At 41.0% G+C, this 17,369-nt stretch overlaps 1 protein-coding gene across 3 annotated transcripts in view; it reads right to left on the reverse strand.

Moving 5' to 3' along the window:
* MAGI2 (membrane associated guanylate kinase, WW and PDZ domain containing 2) overlaps window positions 1-17,369 on the reverse strand; it is a 1,365,890-nt gene that overhangs the window by 125,483 nt on the left and 1,223,038 nt on the right. For all 3 annotated transcript variants that reach the window (XM_047694173.1, XM_047694175.1, XM_047694174.1), the window contains 2 exons: window positions 3,804-3,989; window positions 71-224 (listed from right to left, as the gene is read on the reverse strand). In XM_047694173.1, coding sequence (XP_047550129.1) covers window positions 71-224; window positions 3,804-3,989 — 340 coding nt within the window. The remainder of the gene's footprint in view (window positions 1-70; window positions 225-3,803; window positions 3,990-17,369) is intronic.

The following is a 17,369-nucleotide window of genomic DNA, read 5'->3' on the forward strand; positions in this document are numbered from 1 at the left end:
CCTGTCCCAAACTCTCCTCCTCCCCACCTCCCTCACCTCTCTGAGTCAGAAAAGCCAGGGGAAATTTTACCTATTTTCGTGTCCTTGCAGCTGAAGTGGCTGAGGAGGAGCTGGTTGGGCAACAGGACTGTTGGGGGTGGCCGGGCTTGGCTGGGCCAGTGGACTCTGCTGGGCCATCGGGCTCTGCTTCTCTGAGCTGGGCGCCGAGGCTGGGCTGTTGAGCTCTGCAAAGGGGAGCCAAAGTGGCAAATGCAATCAGTTGGTATCTGATAAAGGGCCGCCTCAGAGACTCAAGGCTTTGGTTATTTCAGTTTCCATTAGACTTTAAGACGACAGGTTAAACTTATCAATTATCCAATCAAGTTCCAATACCATTCCCAGAATTAGTGTTATGTCATTAGTTATAAGTGTTGCTGAGCAAGGTCAGAAGCAGAGTCTCTTGTCATTTTGTCAGGAGAAAAGATTCCAATAAAAAAAAAAAAAGCAATTAAAACAATGAAAATATAACCCATAGGAGTGAGCTCTAGAACATATTCTATTTTTCCAGTGTTGCCCACTGACGGAAAACATTTAAGCCACTACTTTTTGGTTGTAATGACAAATCCTACTGGTATTCCAAAGTTTGGATAAGGAACTTAATATAACAGAAATAAATGCTTTTCACAATGTTCTCTCTAGGCCCTTGTTAGTCTTAATCTTTAATAACCCCCTGAACTCCCTGATTCTTCAGAAAGAAAAAAAGACTATCGGATAGAAGAATGTTCATGAAGTTGTTCTTGGTTAAAACAGCTTCTTGGATTTTCCTCTAATAGCCTCACATGTTCAACTGAAATTATCTGTATATATGTGATAGAAACAGAACAGACATATTTCAGCCTGGGGAAAATGGAAATGCGAGCCAGATTTTTAGTGAGCAATCTTGCTTAGAGTTCATTTCCATTGACTGTTTTATACGTAATGGTGTCTGCAAATAATAGGTTAAAAAGACCATGGTCATTTTCTTTTCTGTTCTTTTTATTTGGTTGGGTGATGAAAGGGACGTGATCTATTCCTTTATAAGCCACTCTTCCCCTTTCTTCTCTGACAGCCCAAATTTTAAAATTTCTTCTCCCCCTGAAGGGTTTCTCAACCTCAGCACTGTTGACATTTGGGGCCAGATAATGCTTTGCTGTGGGGGCTGTCCTGTGCCCTACAGGGTGATTAGCAGTGTCCTCACCCTTGACCCACCAGATGCCGGTAGTACCCCTATCCCTATAGTGACCATCAAAAATGTCTTCGAACCTCGCTGAACATTCCCCAGGGAGCAAAATCATCTCAGCTGAGAGCCACTGTTTTATACTGCAAGTCCAGTGACTGCCTGAGGCCTCAGCGTCTTATAGCCCCAAGAGGGAATCAGGAGACAGAGTAAATTAGAGGGGACCAGGGGGAGCAAACCCATCCCTCTCCATGTGGGATGCTGCGACCCACCTACCGGTGATCTCCAGGGACTCCGTTCTCCAATGTCATTAATGAGTCAGCAGCTACAAACCAGTAATGAACTTGCTGTGTCTGGAAACGGTGACTTTTGGTGAACAGGCACTTAGATCCCTGTGGCCCTCAAGGCTGTGAGTTGTGATGCTCACTACTCTTCAGGCCTCAGGGGGGCATCCTTACACAGAGAAATTCAAAAGACTAAGTGGGGAATTTAAAATTCTTATCAGACGCACCATTTAAAGACAGTCTCTTCAATAAATGGTGTTGGGAAAACTGGACAGCTATATGTAGAAGAATGAAACTCGACCATTCTCTTACACCGTACACAAAGATAAACTCAAAATGGATAAAAGATCTCAACGTGAGACAGGAATCCATCAGAATCCTAGAGGAGAACATAGGCAGTAACCTCTTCGATATCAGCCACAGCAACTTTTTTTTTTATACTTTATTTTTTTATTTGAGAGAGAGACAGTGAGAGAGAGTATAAGCGAGGAGAAGGTCAGAGAGAGAAGCAGACTCCCCGTGGAGCTGGGAGCCCGATGCGGGACTCAATCCGCAGACTCTAGGATCATGACCTGAGCTGAAAGCAGTCGCTTAACCAACTGAGCCACCCAGGCGCCCCAGCCACAGCAACTTCTTCCAAGATATGTCTCCAAAGGCAAAGGAAACAAAAGTGAAAATGAACTTTTGGGACTTCATCAAAATCAAAAGCTTCGGCACAGCAAAGGAAACAGTCAAGAAAACAAAGAGGCAACCCACGGATGGGAGAAGATATTTGCAAATGACAGTATAGACAAAAGGTTGATATCCAGGATCTATAAAGAACTCCTCAAACTCAACACACACAAAACAGATAATCATATCAAAAAATGGGCAGAAGATATGAACAGACACTTCTCCAATGAAGACATACAAATGGCTATCAGACACATGAAAAATGTTCATCATCACTAGCCATCAGGGAGATTCAAATTAAAACCACATTGAGATACCACCTTACACCAGTTAGAATGGCCAAAATTAGCAAGACAGAAACAACATGTGTTGGAGGGGATGTGGAGAAAGGGGAACCCTCTTACACTGTTGGTGGGAATGCAAGTTGGTGCAGCCACTTTGGAAAACAGTGTGGAGATTCCTCAAGAAATTAAAAATAGAGCTTCCCTATGACCCTGCAATTGCACTACTGGGTATTTACCCCAAAGATACAGATGTAGTGAAAAGAAGGGCCATCTGTACCCCAATGTTTATAGCAGCAATGGCCATGGTCACCAAACTGTGGAAAGAACCAAGATGCCCTTCAACGGACGAATGGATAAGGAAGATGTGGTCCATATACACTATGGAGTATTATGCCTCCATCAGAAAGGATGAATACCCAACTTTTGTAGCAACATGGATGGGACTGGAAGAGATTATGCTGAGTGAAATAAGTCAAGCAGAGAGAGTCAATTATCATATGGTTTCACTTATTTGTGGAACATAACAAATAACATGGAGGACATGGGGAGATGGAGAGGAGAAGGGAGTTGAGGGAAATTGGAAGGGGAGGTGAACCATGAGAGACTATGGACTCTGAAAAACAATCTGAGGGGTTTGTTTCTTTTTTTTTTTTTAAAGATTTTATTTATTTATTTGACAGAGAGAGATCACAAGTAGACGGAGAGGCAGGCAGAGAGAGAGAGGGAAGCAGGCTTCTTGCTGAGCAGAGAGCCCGATGTGGGACTCGATCCCAGGACCCTGAGATCATGACCCGAGCTGAAGGCAGCGGCCCAACCCACTGAGCCACCCAGGTGCCCCAATCTGAGGGGTTTGAAGTGGCAGGAGTGGGAGGTTGGGGGAACCAGGTGGTGGGTATTAGAGAGGGCACGGATTGCATGGAGCACTGGGTGTGGTGCAAAAACAAGGAATACTGTTATGCTGAATAAATAAATAAATAAATAAATGAGCTCTCTTTATTCCATAAAACTTCCTCCAGCTTTTCAGAATCAATCTGACTTTGAAGAATCCTCCGGAGCTTCACTGTGAACACAAATACTTTTTTTCTTTTTCAGATTTGTAACTCTATCATCTCTGTTGAATGGGTTCTTGGCTTCATATCACCATAAAAAGAGTACTCCCGGGACCACAGGGGCTGATTGAATAACCCAGGGTTTTGGGATTCACACTTGTTATCTATAACGTCACACAGCTTGATCTCTGAATGAAACTGGTACGGAGAAAACAGGATCTGGGGTGCATGGGTGTGTGAATTTTTGCAAATGTGGCAATGAGAATAAACTTTGGACCCTCTTGCCCTGCACGGATGGCAGCCAGGCTCAGGCACTCACCCTCCTGAGGAATGATGCGGAGGGTGACACTGAGACCCGCGTCCTTGATGAGCTTCACGATGTCTGCATGAGGCATGTTGATGATGGACTGGCCATTCACTGCCAAGATCCGGTCTCCCACTTTCAGTTTTGCACAGCGATCTGCGGGACTCCCATCGATGATGCGTCCGATTTTATGGGGCACAGCTAGAACAATCCACAACACAATCAGGTGTCAGGGGTGTTCCCAACACATGTTCTATCTTTGCGTCCCAGCCCCACAGGAAACAACGCGATGTCAGAAGTCTTCCTTCCATCGGTACATTTGCCTTTGGAAATCATAATCGTGCTTATTAAAGGCAGTTCTGTGCACACCCCTGAGATCAGCGTTTCTAAATTCTAAATTTCTAAATTCAGGTCCTGTGCGGCGAGGGACCAATTCCAAACAGGGACCCGGGGTTCTCACACTTCCGAGCATCACAATTACTAGAGAATTAAAAATACAGCCTGTTGGGCCATACCCCAGCCTTGTCCATCAGAATGTCCAGGCAGCAGGTGAGAATAATGAATTTTTAGATAGATCCTCAAGACATTCCACCACATGCAAAACCTTGAGAACCACAGGCATAAACTGTTGTGAGCTCATACCATAGAGACCATAATCCACAGTTTCAGAAAGATACAATAAATGCTAAGAATTTAATTTTTACCCTTTTCCATTTTATTGACAGGAGAAAACAGGGAAGGAAAGAAATCTGTATTAATGTGGGATGTTGTGGATGGTGGAGACACTATGCTCAGTGTCATATCAGTTACTAAGTTTCAGTTTCAAGGTTGATGCAATTTTCAAATCTTACCTCTTCTGATTTAATCGATTAAGTAGTGTTGAGATCTTGCTAATATCTGATGCATAATATATTTCATCAAAACTAAGATGTCATTACAACATACTTTTGTTTTAGGGAAAGAGAAAGAGGGAGGGAGAGAGGGAGGAAAGAAGGAAGGAAGGAAGGAAGGCAGGAGGAAAGGAAGAAAGAAAAATGCCATTATGACATACTTTTGTTTTAGGGAGAGAAAGAGAGAATGAGAGAGGGAGAGAAAGAGAGGGGGAGAAAGAAAGAAAGAAAGAAAGAGAGAAAGAAAAAAGTAAGAAGGGAGGGCAGAAGGGAAAGAGGGAGGAAGGACTCGACTCTTCTGATTAAACGACACTCCGTGGACTGTAAGATGCTATATAATTTTTTTTAGATATTAAAATAAGAAAATGTGCACTGTATTGATCAAAGAGGGCATATGTCTCTTTAAAACAATGAAAACATTTATTTATTTATTTATTTATTTATTTATTTATTTGTTTGTTTGTTTGTTTATGTAGGGACAGCCAGGTACATGAGGATAAAGATTCTTTAGCAGGCTGACTTCTATCCGCTGTAAATGTGTGAGCGCCTATGAGGATACCTATTTCTGGAGTCAGATATCGATGGCACACAGAGTCCCTTTAACCGCCCCCCTGCCCCAAGTAGGTTACAATCTAGATTCCCTTTCCTTTTCCTTTTTCCCTTTTAGACAGGGATCCCAAGCCAGGAAATCACCTGTCAGTGTGACTCTGTATTGTTGCTCTCCCTGTGGACATCAGGTACCCATCTATCTGTGGAAAGTGGCAGAGACACTCATGATTTGTTATGCTCCAGGAATGTCTGTTCCCTGAACTCTCAATCTTACGTACGTGGTACAGCAAAAAGGCAGAACATCCACTAATAACCATGGCAAGGAAGGACAATCAGTGAGTTAATGACCCAGGGCCTTGATCATATCTCCACTGTGAAAGGTTATAGACCGCATAAGAAAACACTGGCTGAGTCCGTGTTCCTGAAGTCAATGCGTCATGTTGGAAGCTCAAACACCTTTTTATTTACCACAGACACTGATGGCTCTAATTAATAACATCTTACTTAAAGCATACTAAAGATCATCTTAGGCTCTCGGGACAAGGTACTACTCAAGCAGAAATGTAATAAGAACACATTCATTTACTTATAAAATAAGGTATTGCGGGGCATCTGGGTGGCTCAGTCATTAAGCGTTTGCCTTCGGCTCAGGTTCGAGGGTCCTTGGTTTGAGCCCCGCATCAGGCTTCCTGCTCATTGGGAGGTCTGCCTCTCCCTCTCTCACTCCCCCCACTTGTGTTCCCTCTCTCTCGCTGCCCCTCTCTCTGTCAAATAAAGAAATAAAATCTTAAAAAAAATAAGTTATTGCAAATTGCTTGGTCTTCTGCCATAATGAGAATGGACAATTTGTTCCCGTTTTTGTCCCCTCCCAGTTCGGTACTCCCCTGAACCATGAATACATGTCTCCCTGGTTTCCAACATATCTATTGCTATCTCTCATGTGATCCTTGGAAAGTTACCGGACCTCCCTGATTTGTTTTTCAACAGGAAAATTGGGATAATAATACCACTGACTTCACAGGATGGTTTTGCGACTCAACTGAGTTGTCCCACGTAAAGTGACTAGGACAGTGCCTGGTGTAAGAACTAATCTGCAAGTTTTCACTTTTCCTTCATTCTTTTTATTACTATTATTTTTTAATGGTTCTGATATCACTATTGATATGTGCATATGCTTGTGTGTAGAAAGCAGCTTAAATTCTTCCATGTGGGGTAAATCCATCCTATCACTAAAACTGAAGAAATGCTGCACTTATGACACGACAGTGTCTCCTAAGGATCACCACAGGAAAAGAGCTTCATTTGGGAAGGAGAGGTGTGTTTAGGGGATTATCTACAGATGCTAGATGAGGGCAAGCATCTTGTTTGTTTTTCTCTGGGTTTCCAAAAAAGATGTTGCGGATCTCTGGAGGAAAACAACAGCTTATAAGTAAGAGTTTATGATTCAAAGAGAAATCAGTGTAATATAGACGTCCTCATTATCTGCCTTGAGCCTTACACACACACACAATTATGACTACATTAAAATATATATCATTTTATCCTTAACAAATCATGTGAGATAGCCGATGGCATGACTCCCACATGTTTAGAGTGGAAGAAACTGAGGTACAGTCATCAGCAATTGGCCCAAGGTCACAGAGTCCAACCACGATTTAGAATCCCAGTCTGTCAGATTCCACAGGCTTTGCTCTCCACACCGTGTCTCTTGACATCTTGTGGTCTCTTCTCTCCATGCAAGCACTTGCTGCATGAGCCCCCGGGACTTGTGTTTGGGCAGTGAAGCCTGCCTTGAAGCAGGGAATCACCAACACTTCACCAGTGGCCCTCATTCAGGGGAGAGTGGGAGGTGGAAATTTTGCCTGAAGCTGGTTCTTTGTGGCTGCCGTCTTTTGACGGGCAGGGCATGAGGAGAAAGGGAGAGGAGCGGAGAGGAAGGAAGCAAGGGGGAGGAGAAGAGGGGTGGGGAAACTGGACAGTTCCTCAGATCCCTTTTACTTGGGACCTCACATCATGGTGTCATTCCTTGATTTGAAGTCATTTCTTTGGGCATTAGAAATACATTTGAAATGAAATTTAAAAATACACTTAAAAACACATACAGCTGGTATTTGGATGATTTGCTATTTTGAATTATTCATGCCTCTAACTTCCCTCCATTACTGTGGATCATTTAGAATCTACTGGGCAAAAAACCCCAAATGTTTCAAAACATAGATTTCACACACACACACACACACACACACACACACAGGCACGCACGCACACACACATTTTACGAGCTCAATAGCAATAAAAACTAAAACAATAAGTTATCATTTGTTAATTTCCAGGCACTGTGCTAAGCACTTATTTTAAATCTTACAGCAACAGTATGATGTAGCTATAAAGTAAAATAATCATGCTTATTTTTTTGTCAAGAAAACAAAGAAGTGTCAAAGCCAGATTTCAAATCTATGCCTGTGGCTTCAAACTTTCAGGTTACTCTCTCCTTTTTTTGATCTATGCCAGGTTGGAAGCAATTTGAATTATGAGGACGGAGGGAATGGCTGGTAAGGTTTAGCTTAGGAAAGCGTGCTGCTTGAGATTTTTGAGATGAAAGTTTCATTGTAACCAGATTTATTTGCTTATGATGACAACTCTTAGTTTCAAGGCCATTTTCACTTTACCATGGCAGGTAGAATAAAAACTAAACTAAAATAATAAAAACTAAAATGAAATAATGAAAACTGAAATCAGTCCTACGGTAGCCACTTAGAATGACTGAGTGGCTTACATAAAATTTGACTGAGTACACAATTTAAAAAGGTCTGCCCATAATTGCAAGTATCTGACATAGTTTTGTTAAAATTGTTTTCTATTGGCATTTACTTTAATAAAAACAGTGCTTGAAACTCTTGGCAGCTGGAGACAGCTTTACTTTTCCCTTACCAGCATTTTCCCTACATGTGTAAGTACACTGATCGTTGATGTACAACAAATCATTGACAAAGGGTGTGCTCGCAGAGGATTCTCTCGGAAAACAAGATGCAGTTCCATTTGCTCAGTTATAAGGTCTACAGAACTTATGACCCAAGTGCTTTCTGTGCATTGCTAATGGAATTACAGAGCATGGAAGAGGCCCTGACCTTGGTTTCTATTATTGGGATGAATGGTACTCGTTAATTCTCTGGGAATTGATGACTAAGGTAACTGTCGGAGCACAGTCCATTTAGACAGCATGCCTTCCAGACATCATCTGTCAGGCGGCAACATAAATCAAGCCTTTGGACCAGTTTTCTTGACAGTGTGCTCAGGATACACAGATATTTGGGAGAAGTTGCAATATGTCATGTGGCTTTGAACATACTGACATTTGGGAAGGAGACAATGTACCATGACTTAGAAATTTCCCCTTTAACTGCAAATCACATAAAGTATGGAAAAAGAAACTCATCTTCTTTTTTTTTTTTTATTTCTTTGTGGGTAAAACACTATGGTACATGTATATTTTATATTATAAAATTTTATATTTTTGATTTTATATTTTCCTGTAGATGAACTGTTTGGCCCTACTCAACCACAGCACTGTTGTTTTAGGGGGGCTGTTCAGAGACAGTCACTGGATTGGATGCTAAGTTTGTTCAAAAGGTCGGGAGTCTCTGGGTCTTTGGTCACAGTACTAGAGGATACAGTGGTCCTTCCTTTTTGCAGCTGGCTTTTCTTTTGGGACTTTTGTATGGTTTATCCAGGCTCCTTCAACCATTGGCTAACCAATGAATTCTTGAATTTTACCTTGGGTTTATTCCCATAAAGAAGATGAGACTGTTGCCTGGATGACTTTTCTTGCTTCTGGATTTTTTCTGAAAATTTTGGTGATGGTTTCTTCTTGAAATTCTCAGCTGCATCTGAGGGAAGGGCCTCCCTACCTTCCCCCCTCCATGTTTCTTTGTTGTTTTTTATGTATTATATTTCAGAGAAGGAAAACCTGTGACTTAAATTTATATTTAATTACCTCCTTGTTCATCGATCCACAAAGTGGAATTGTAGATGGAGGTGGAGGAAAGCACTAGATATGGAAAGTGGATTCTGCATCAATCATGTCAAACTTACAAGCAAGAAGTTTCTGAAATGAGTGTGACAAAAGTAAATACTTCAAAGGCAATCAATAGCATAAACTCTTATTGGATCACAATTCCATTAATTTGTGAAGGTTATACAACATGCCATTAGCTTAAAGAGGCATGGAAGGTTAGTCTGGGTTTAAAATCTGTGACCTGATAGGAAAAGAAGTATGTGTGCGTGAGTGTGTGTGAGTGTGTGTGTGTGTGTGTTCAATTGGAAGATTCCAGTTGCTTTTCTTAAAATAATCTGTGATGATGACTTACTGTCTAGTTTCAGAACTGTGGGTTGGGACAAGAGGATCAGTTAATCCATTGATTACACATTTCTGTAGGGCACCATCTTATTAACAGGCCCAGGCCTTGGTGCAGTTTGGAAGAGAGAAACAAAACAACACATGGCATCTGGTCTCAAAAGCTCACAACCTAGTTGGGGACATTCATATAAAAATACAACAAAAGTAGCAATTCCATGGTAATGTAACAGGCGACAAGAGTAGAGAAGAGGTGTGAATTATTGAGTCCACATGTGGACTCAGAGCGGTAAGGAAAAAGGAGGGTCATTCTAGGGAAGAGGACACATAGTGTCCAAGACTAAATGGCAGCTCCCTTAGTGAAAAACTCATGGTGGCACACAGGGACCTATCATATCCATGGAGGAAGAAGAGAGGAAAGATGCTTTGAACGTGGGATCCCTCCTGCCTTCACAATTCTTGTTTCCCTCCCTGCGATCCCTGATTTGAGGCCCTTAGCCAGCTCCTCTAGATGGACCCTGAACATACAGGAACAGAAGAGCATAGAGCAAGGGTTTAACCACTTTAACCCGTGGTGCAGAATCCTGTTCTCCTGCCTTCAGAAACCTGAGCTGAGTATTAATTCCTTATTTTCCATTTCTCCTTCTTAGAAATCTTGGATAAGCGTGTTCTTTTGTGACACATCCATTCAGTTAGATGTTGTCCCTTCCTGGAATGTGACAGAGTGTCCTTCGAAAGAGTGTTTCTTGGTCATCAAGAGGTGAAGATGTGGCAAAAACATGTGTTTGATATTTTAAAAAAGCTGGCAGTAAAATTAAGAAAAAGCTGACTTGTTTTCCCCCTAAAAGTCTGTGAAATTTGATTTCCAAAAATGAAAACGTCTTCCCTGACATTCATAGCCAACTGAGTTGCAAGACCCAAAAATTGAGCAGCTGGTGTTTTAAGTACTGCATATTCCAAAAGTGCACTCCCCACCCCCCTGAACCATTAGTCATTCTCTTGTGGTTGAACAGTTTAGTTACCCTGTACTTGGTAATAAGCAGATGGTCAGATGGGAGAATGGGAAGGGAAGCCCATCACTGGCAATTTGGAAGCCTAGCCAAACTCAGGTTTCCGAGGGCAGAAAGCACCATGTAGAAAGTATTAACTACATGGCTGGAAAGCAAGGAACACTTGTTGGCTGTATCTTGCCCCTCTATGTTTTTATTTTGCACCAATTAAAAAAAAAATCCCTTAGCTCAGTACTGAGAGTGGATTGGTAATCTAAAGAAAATTGCATTGCTTTAGGAATTGTAATTAGCTGTAACCTGAATGGTCATATTGCACTGGGCCCTGGAAATTATGTGGTTGATCTTATATAGATACAACCATAATTTATTCCCTCCTTATATCACTCTGCTGTTTTTGTGTCTTCAGTGGAAGATGTAAATGAAAACATGTTATAGTTACCAAGGAAAATTATCACAAAGGTGGGTGGTAGGGAAGGAGAAAAATAATCCGTTTTTCTTGTGGCTTCATTTTTTTATCCCCATGCACATCACTAGTAGAGGTAGTCCAGATCATTTTTAAGTATATTGAAGATCCTTAATTTTGCACATATTGACTCAAGAATGCTAAATATGACCTTAATTCTGTTGTGGACATTATGTAATTAATCACTCTTTATTGAGTCATCTACAAAGCAAATGTTCTTCTTTATCTGTCTTTAAACAGACTTTAATATATACCACTCTATTTCAAGGAATTTATGTGTTTTTGATAAATGTCCTTCATAATCTGACAGTGTCTAGACATTAGAATGGCAGGAACCAAAGAAACTTCAGAATAGTCGTGATTCTCAAGTCTGTCACTGGCCAGGAGGGTAAGTGTGTGAGAGAATGAGGAGCTGAACAGACAGAATGGAAAAACAGTTCTACTTCTAGATACTCAAGCCTTTATCTTCTGAGGAGGTCTTCTCATTCCATGGTATATCCTACAGACTCAATTATTACCTTGCTAATAGGTAGCTGGGACATTCTTTTTGACCTGTTTTGGTCTGAAAGTTACTGTTGAAAATTTGATCTCCTAAGTCAAATATCAACCTATCAGCATTTTTTTTTGCAACCCCCCCCAAAAAAACCTGATAAAGAAATACATTTCCGTTACTTAGTAAACATCAGGAACCCAGGATTCTCTAGTCAAGGAGTAGATGGAGAAAGTTCTATGTTGTTCACCTTGATTGATTTTCAAGAGTAAAATTGTATAGCTTTTAGCAAGTTTTGCTTACAAATAACCAAACGGCAACCTGATTCAGTAATAATAGAAAAAAGTTGAGAGAGTTACTAATATTAAAATATGATAAAAGGTCTCTTCCCTGCCAAGCAGAAAAAGACAAGTTGTTTTACTCCTTTACGAAAACAGTCACAATGTTGGCTGTTTTCTCAGAACTACCATATGGTGGTAATACACCCCCCATCCCAAACAAGCAAATCTACCTTTCAAAGGGTTAGGTGCTAGCTTTATGACAAACTGAGTTCTGGAATAAGGAGGTTCCTTTTTATTTACAATTTAATTGCAGGAGCTTTGTCCAATCATTACTAGAAAATACTGGATTAGTCTATAAAATGAGAAAATCATATAAAAATTTCAAAACTCACATCATGAAGTAAAAGGGACAAAGTAAACAGTAAATAACTGTTTCCTAGTGGTTGGAAACCTCTTCTAATTAAAACAATTTAATTCAAGTAATTCATGCACAAATTAAAAGACAACCAAAATAAAATGTTTGTAAGCGAAAAACCTTAGTCTCCTGCCCCAATCCTCTAATGTCACTTCTAGCGACCCAAGGCAAACATTTAAAGTCTGTCAGCTGTTTCTTCTTCACATTTCTAAATTATAGTCTCATACTATAGGCTACTTCTTAATTTGTCAACTAGAGCCAAATCTATTGACTTCCTATTGTGATAGAGGCTTTGGCACTCTCACCCTGCAACCCACCTCCTCTCCTCATCCCAATATAGTTTTTTTTTTTTTTAAGATTTTATTAATTTTTTTTTACTTATTTGACAGAGAGAGAGAGAGAGAGAGAGATCACAAGTAGGCAGAGAGTCAGGCAGAGAGAGAGGGGGAAGCAGGCTCCCCACTGAGCAGAGAACCTGATGTGGGGCTTGATCCCAGGGCCCTGAGATCATGACCTGAGGTGAAGGCAGTGGCTTAACCCACTGAGCCACCCAGGCGCCCCCCAATATAGTTTTATCACTAGTTGTAGTTAAACCAATTCTCACTGTTTGTAGTCTTACCATGTAACTATTGCTCACTGTAGTGTTTTGTGATTCCATTTCTTTCCCTACACAATTTTCCTCCCTCCCACCCTGAATCATGTTTCTGATTGTGTCCTTGCTCCCCCCATGTCTACAATATGCTGATTGTTTCCCCCAAAGCTGCTCAAGTCATGATGAGTTGAGGACGGGGTGGGGGAGCGACTTCCTTCCTTTGGGTAGGTCGGTTTCTCTCAAGTTGTGCTGCTCAGTGATATTCAAGGGATTCCTGTTGCCCTCCAATGTGGGATGTATGCTTCTGTAACCCCTGGGAACCCTTTTTGGATTCACTCTCTCATTTTGCTTGAGTACATCCTACAGTATCTTCCTAAGAAAATGAGAAAACATGCAGGGGAGAAAATAATTTGTCAGTATTTAATGTTTGAAAATGTCTTCACTTTTACCTTCTCTTTTGACTGAATTCTAACTAAAATGCTAGATTATATGAAATTACAGATTTGAAAAAATCAATTTTCCTCAGAATTACAGGTATTACTCATCTGTTCTCTGGTATCCAGCATTGCTACTAAGAAGTCTGAATCCATTAGGATTTTTGTTTCCTGTATGTGATCTTTTTATTTCCCCTTTTCCTTTTGGAAATGTTAAAGGTTGTCTCTGTATTTTTGGGGTTCTAAAGTTTCACAGTGATGCATCGTGCTGTAGTTCTTTCCAGTCCGGAGACTTGTTTCTTTTAGTTTTGGTTTTGGGAACTTTCATTATAGTACTTATTTATTTTTTTTTTTAAGATTTTATTTGTCTGTCTATCTATCTACCTATCTACCAGAGGGAATGAGAGAGCACGTACAAGCAATGAGAATGGCAGGCAGAGGGAGAAACAGTCTCCTGGCTAAGCAAAGGAGCCTGATGTGGGGCTCAATCCCAGGACCCTGGGATCATAACTTGAGCTGAAGGCAGATACTTAACCATTGAGCCACCCAGGCAGCCCTCATTCTAGCGTTTCTTTGATAACTTTCAATACGTTTCTTTGCTCTCTCTTTCTGAAACTCTTATTGGCTAGATATTGGTTTCCTGGGTTGATCTGTCAATGATCACTTTTCTCATACTTTATCTTTCTCTTTGTCCTACTCCTGTGTAACTTCCTTTACTCTTCCTATCAATCCTTCTACTGAATTTTTCATTTCAGCTACGATATTTTCAATTTCTAAGAATTCTTTCTTGAATCGTAGTATTCTTTTTTGTAGTATTCAATTTTATTACAAAATAAAAAATCGTAAGGTTGTAATATCTTCTCATATCTATGTATATGAGCGAGATGGTTTTGAAGCTTTCTTTTGTGCCCTTGATTATCTCCATTTCTTCTAGTATTCTTTCATCATTATTTCTTTGCTTGGTTGTTTTCTACTTTAAAAATGAGCATTTCACATTTGGTGGTCATGGTTGTTGTGTTCCATTCTGTCCTGAGCTTTTTAAGTTCTGAGCTTCTGAATTTCTAAAGAAATGAGAAGATCTGTATGATCCATTTCTCTTTTTGGTTTCCTCTGTCCTGCAAAATGAGTTGCCACATTTTTGTCTTTATTTTTTTTTTTTTTAAGATTTTATTTATTTATTTGACAGAGAGAGATCACAAGTAGGCGGAGAGGCAGGCAGAGAGAGAAGGGGAAGCAGGCTTCCTGCTGAGCAGAGAGCCTGATGTGGGGCTTGATCCCAGGACCCTGGGACCATGACCTCAGCCGAAGGCAGGGGCTTAACCCACTGTGTCACCCAGGTGCCCCCACATTTTTGTCTTTAAAATATCTTCCTCACTCATGCTCATTGCTTTCTTCTTCATTTACTCCCATTTATTTGGTGTCTGAGCAACAGGAGGGGATAAACATGTTCTCATTTTACCACCACTAATTAGAAACTGGAAATATCTTTTATAAATTTAAATCAGTGGTTGCAATCAGAATTTTAGTATACCAATTAGAAATTTGGAATCTATTTGGAAAATAAAAAATATCAATAATTTATGTACCCAAACTTCAAAAGTCCTATTGCCTTCAGGAGCCCCAACAGGTAAAAATATTAAAAAACCCCCAACTGTTTCTTTTTAAGAGTTGAGAAAATGTCATAAAATTACATTTCATCAATCCCAGGTATTGGATTAAAAATGTTCAATAAAACCACACTTTTTTCCCTTTCTGTATCTTTTGACTGCCTTTTGAGACTTCACACCCATCAATGTACTTGGCTTTCAGTGATTTCTCAGCAGGCCCAGTAGAAATGGTTGATAGTTACAAGCAGGTGTTGCTGACAAGTCATGTTTCTCATTTTTACAGATGCAGTGTATTCTATCTCTGCCGTCTCTTTTTTCCTTTTATAGCTTCTGAAATTGTGTTTTGTAAAAAGTCACTTGGCTATCTTCACACAGTTTCCCTGTTACAATAGGTAAATGTCAAAAGCAATCAGGTACAGTATCAGCTTTTCATTGTATTCCCCTAAGCCTTCTGATAGATAATAACTTCTCGCAATATTTTCTTAATGTAAACGGAAATAGATACTAACCCAGGCAAATGATCCCTCCTGAGCCAGCTGTCCTTTTCAATATGTTATCCAGAAGATTACATGAATATTTATGGGGTCTCCAGTTTCCCACAGAAGCCAAAGTTCCATGAATGGGGGTATATCGTGTTTTAACTTGAAATAATGCAATTTTGCAGGACTGGATAAAACTAAATATGAAAGGGCCCTTAAGCCTTGTAGTCAGGAATGAGGAGATCTTGATCACATATAAATTTCGAAAACAACTGTGTGACCCGTGAGTGGCCAAGTAAATCACGCCAGACTTTCCTTATTTGAAAAGGAGGCTATCTCTTACAATTTTTCTTTCGTAGCCTTCTCTTTCTTCTCCCAGCACTGCATGTTTTAACTTCATTTAGATTTCTGCTTACGTGACTTTCTCTCACCCCTTGCATTTAAAACTTAGTGACTCTATGTGTTTTCAGTTCTACTAAGCAGACATATGTCTCCATAATTAATTTCACCTGAGATCATCATCATAAAATGAGTTTTATTACCCTAACATGAGAAATGAGTGAGAAATGAAAAATGGAAGGCGAAAGAGCCTGAAAATGTATTTTGTTGTCCACAGCGAAATACCAATTACACGCTAGAGGGAAGAGACTGGGAGTGACAAAACGCATCACCGAAGATGGAAGGAAGGCCCAAAATACATGTGGAAAGCCCCGCGACATCATTAGTCTTTAGGGAAGAAATGCAAATGCAAACCAAAATGAGACATCGCTACACACCTACTAGAATGGCTAAAATTCAAGTCACAACGATGACGAGAAAGCCTGGAAAGAAGTCCTCACACGGGATGTAGACCATCTGGAACCCTCATACGGGGGAATACAAAATGGTACCCCAGTTTGGAAACCAACTGAACCAGCAACCCTGCTCTGACGTACTTACTCAAGTGAAAATTCTTTCCATGCTAAAACCTAAATGAAAAGTTTCATAGCTGTCTTATTCACAATCACACAAACAGTTAAGAGTGTGAATGGCTTCAACGAGGGAATGGATGACAAGACCACGGTGCATCCGCAGAGCGGAGGGCTCTCACCAGGGCGGACCCGTGAAGCAAAAGGGATGAATATAAAGCGGAAGAAGCCAGACTGCAGAGGCCAGGTACTGCGTGATTCCATTTTTATGGGAATAGGCAAAACTAGAACGGAAAACAAATCTGTGGTGGTTGGGGGTCAGGAGTGGATGGAGGGGCTGACTTCACTGTGGCAGTAGTTGTAGAACTAAATGCATTTGTCAAGACCTACAGCTTATAGCCTAAAAGGGATGCCACTTAGGATATATGATTAAACCTTAGAAGTGGGAGAAAGAGTGAAAAAGCAGGGAGAGATCAGGAGACGGTTTGGGATGGAAATGAATAGAAGGAAGTAAAAAAGAAGTGTCAAGTAAGTAGGAGGCAGGAGATAGGGAGGGGAGAGTGTGGTGTCTAGGAAGCCTTCAGAGGGGAAACCCTGCCTCATCTTTGTTTTAATGATGAATTGGACTTCTCCAGGGGGGTGAGGATGGAGAGGGCACCGAAGGCACAGGCCACGTGACTTGGCAAAGGCACTGATGTGTGCATTAGCAGAGTCTGTACTGTGGGTGTGAGAGTGCAACAAGCACACACAGGGAGACGGGATCAAGGGAGGAGGAGACAAACAGTGGAAGGCTTATTGGTTGTGGCAGGGGCTGGGAACTGATTTTCACAGCCACATGAGAAGCCACTAATGGATCAGGAAAGGTAAGTGATATTATCAGACTAGTTGTTGTAGACAGAGTGCCATGGTAACATGTGAAGGGTGGCTAGGAGGGTGGTGAGAAGGCTGGAGGCAGGGAGGGCACCTAGAGGCCACTACTGTGCTCCAGCACAGGGCTGCAATGTTTGATTTGCTGTCCGACGTGTGGCCACTATTTAAATTAATGGAAATGAAAGGCAATTAAAAATTTTATTCCTCGGGGCGTCTGGGTGGCTCAGCCTCTGCTTTCA

This window comes from Lutra lutra, chromosome 11 (assembly GCF_902655055.1).
Source record: "Lutra lutra chromosome 11, mLutLut1.2, whole genome shotgun sequence".
In the NCBI taxonomy this organism is placed as follows: domain Eukaryota; kingdom Metazoa; phylum Chordata; class Mammalia; order Carnivora; family Mustelidae; genus Lutra; species Lutra lutra.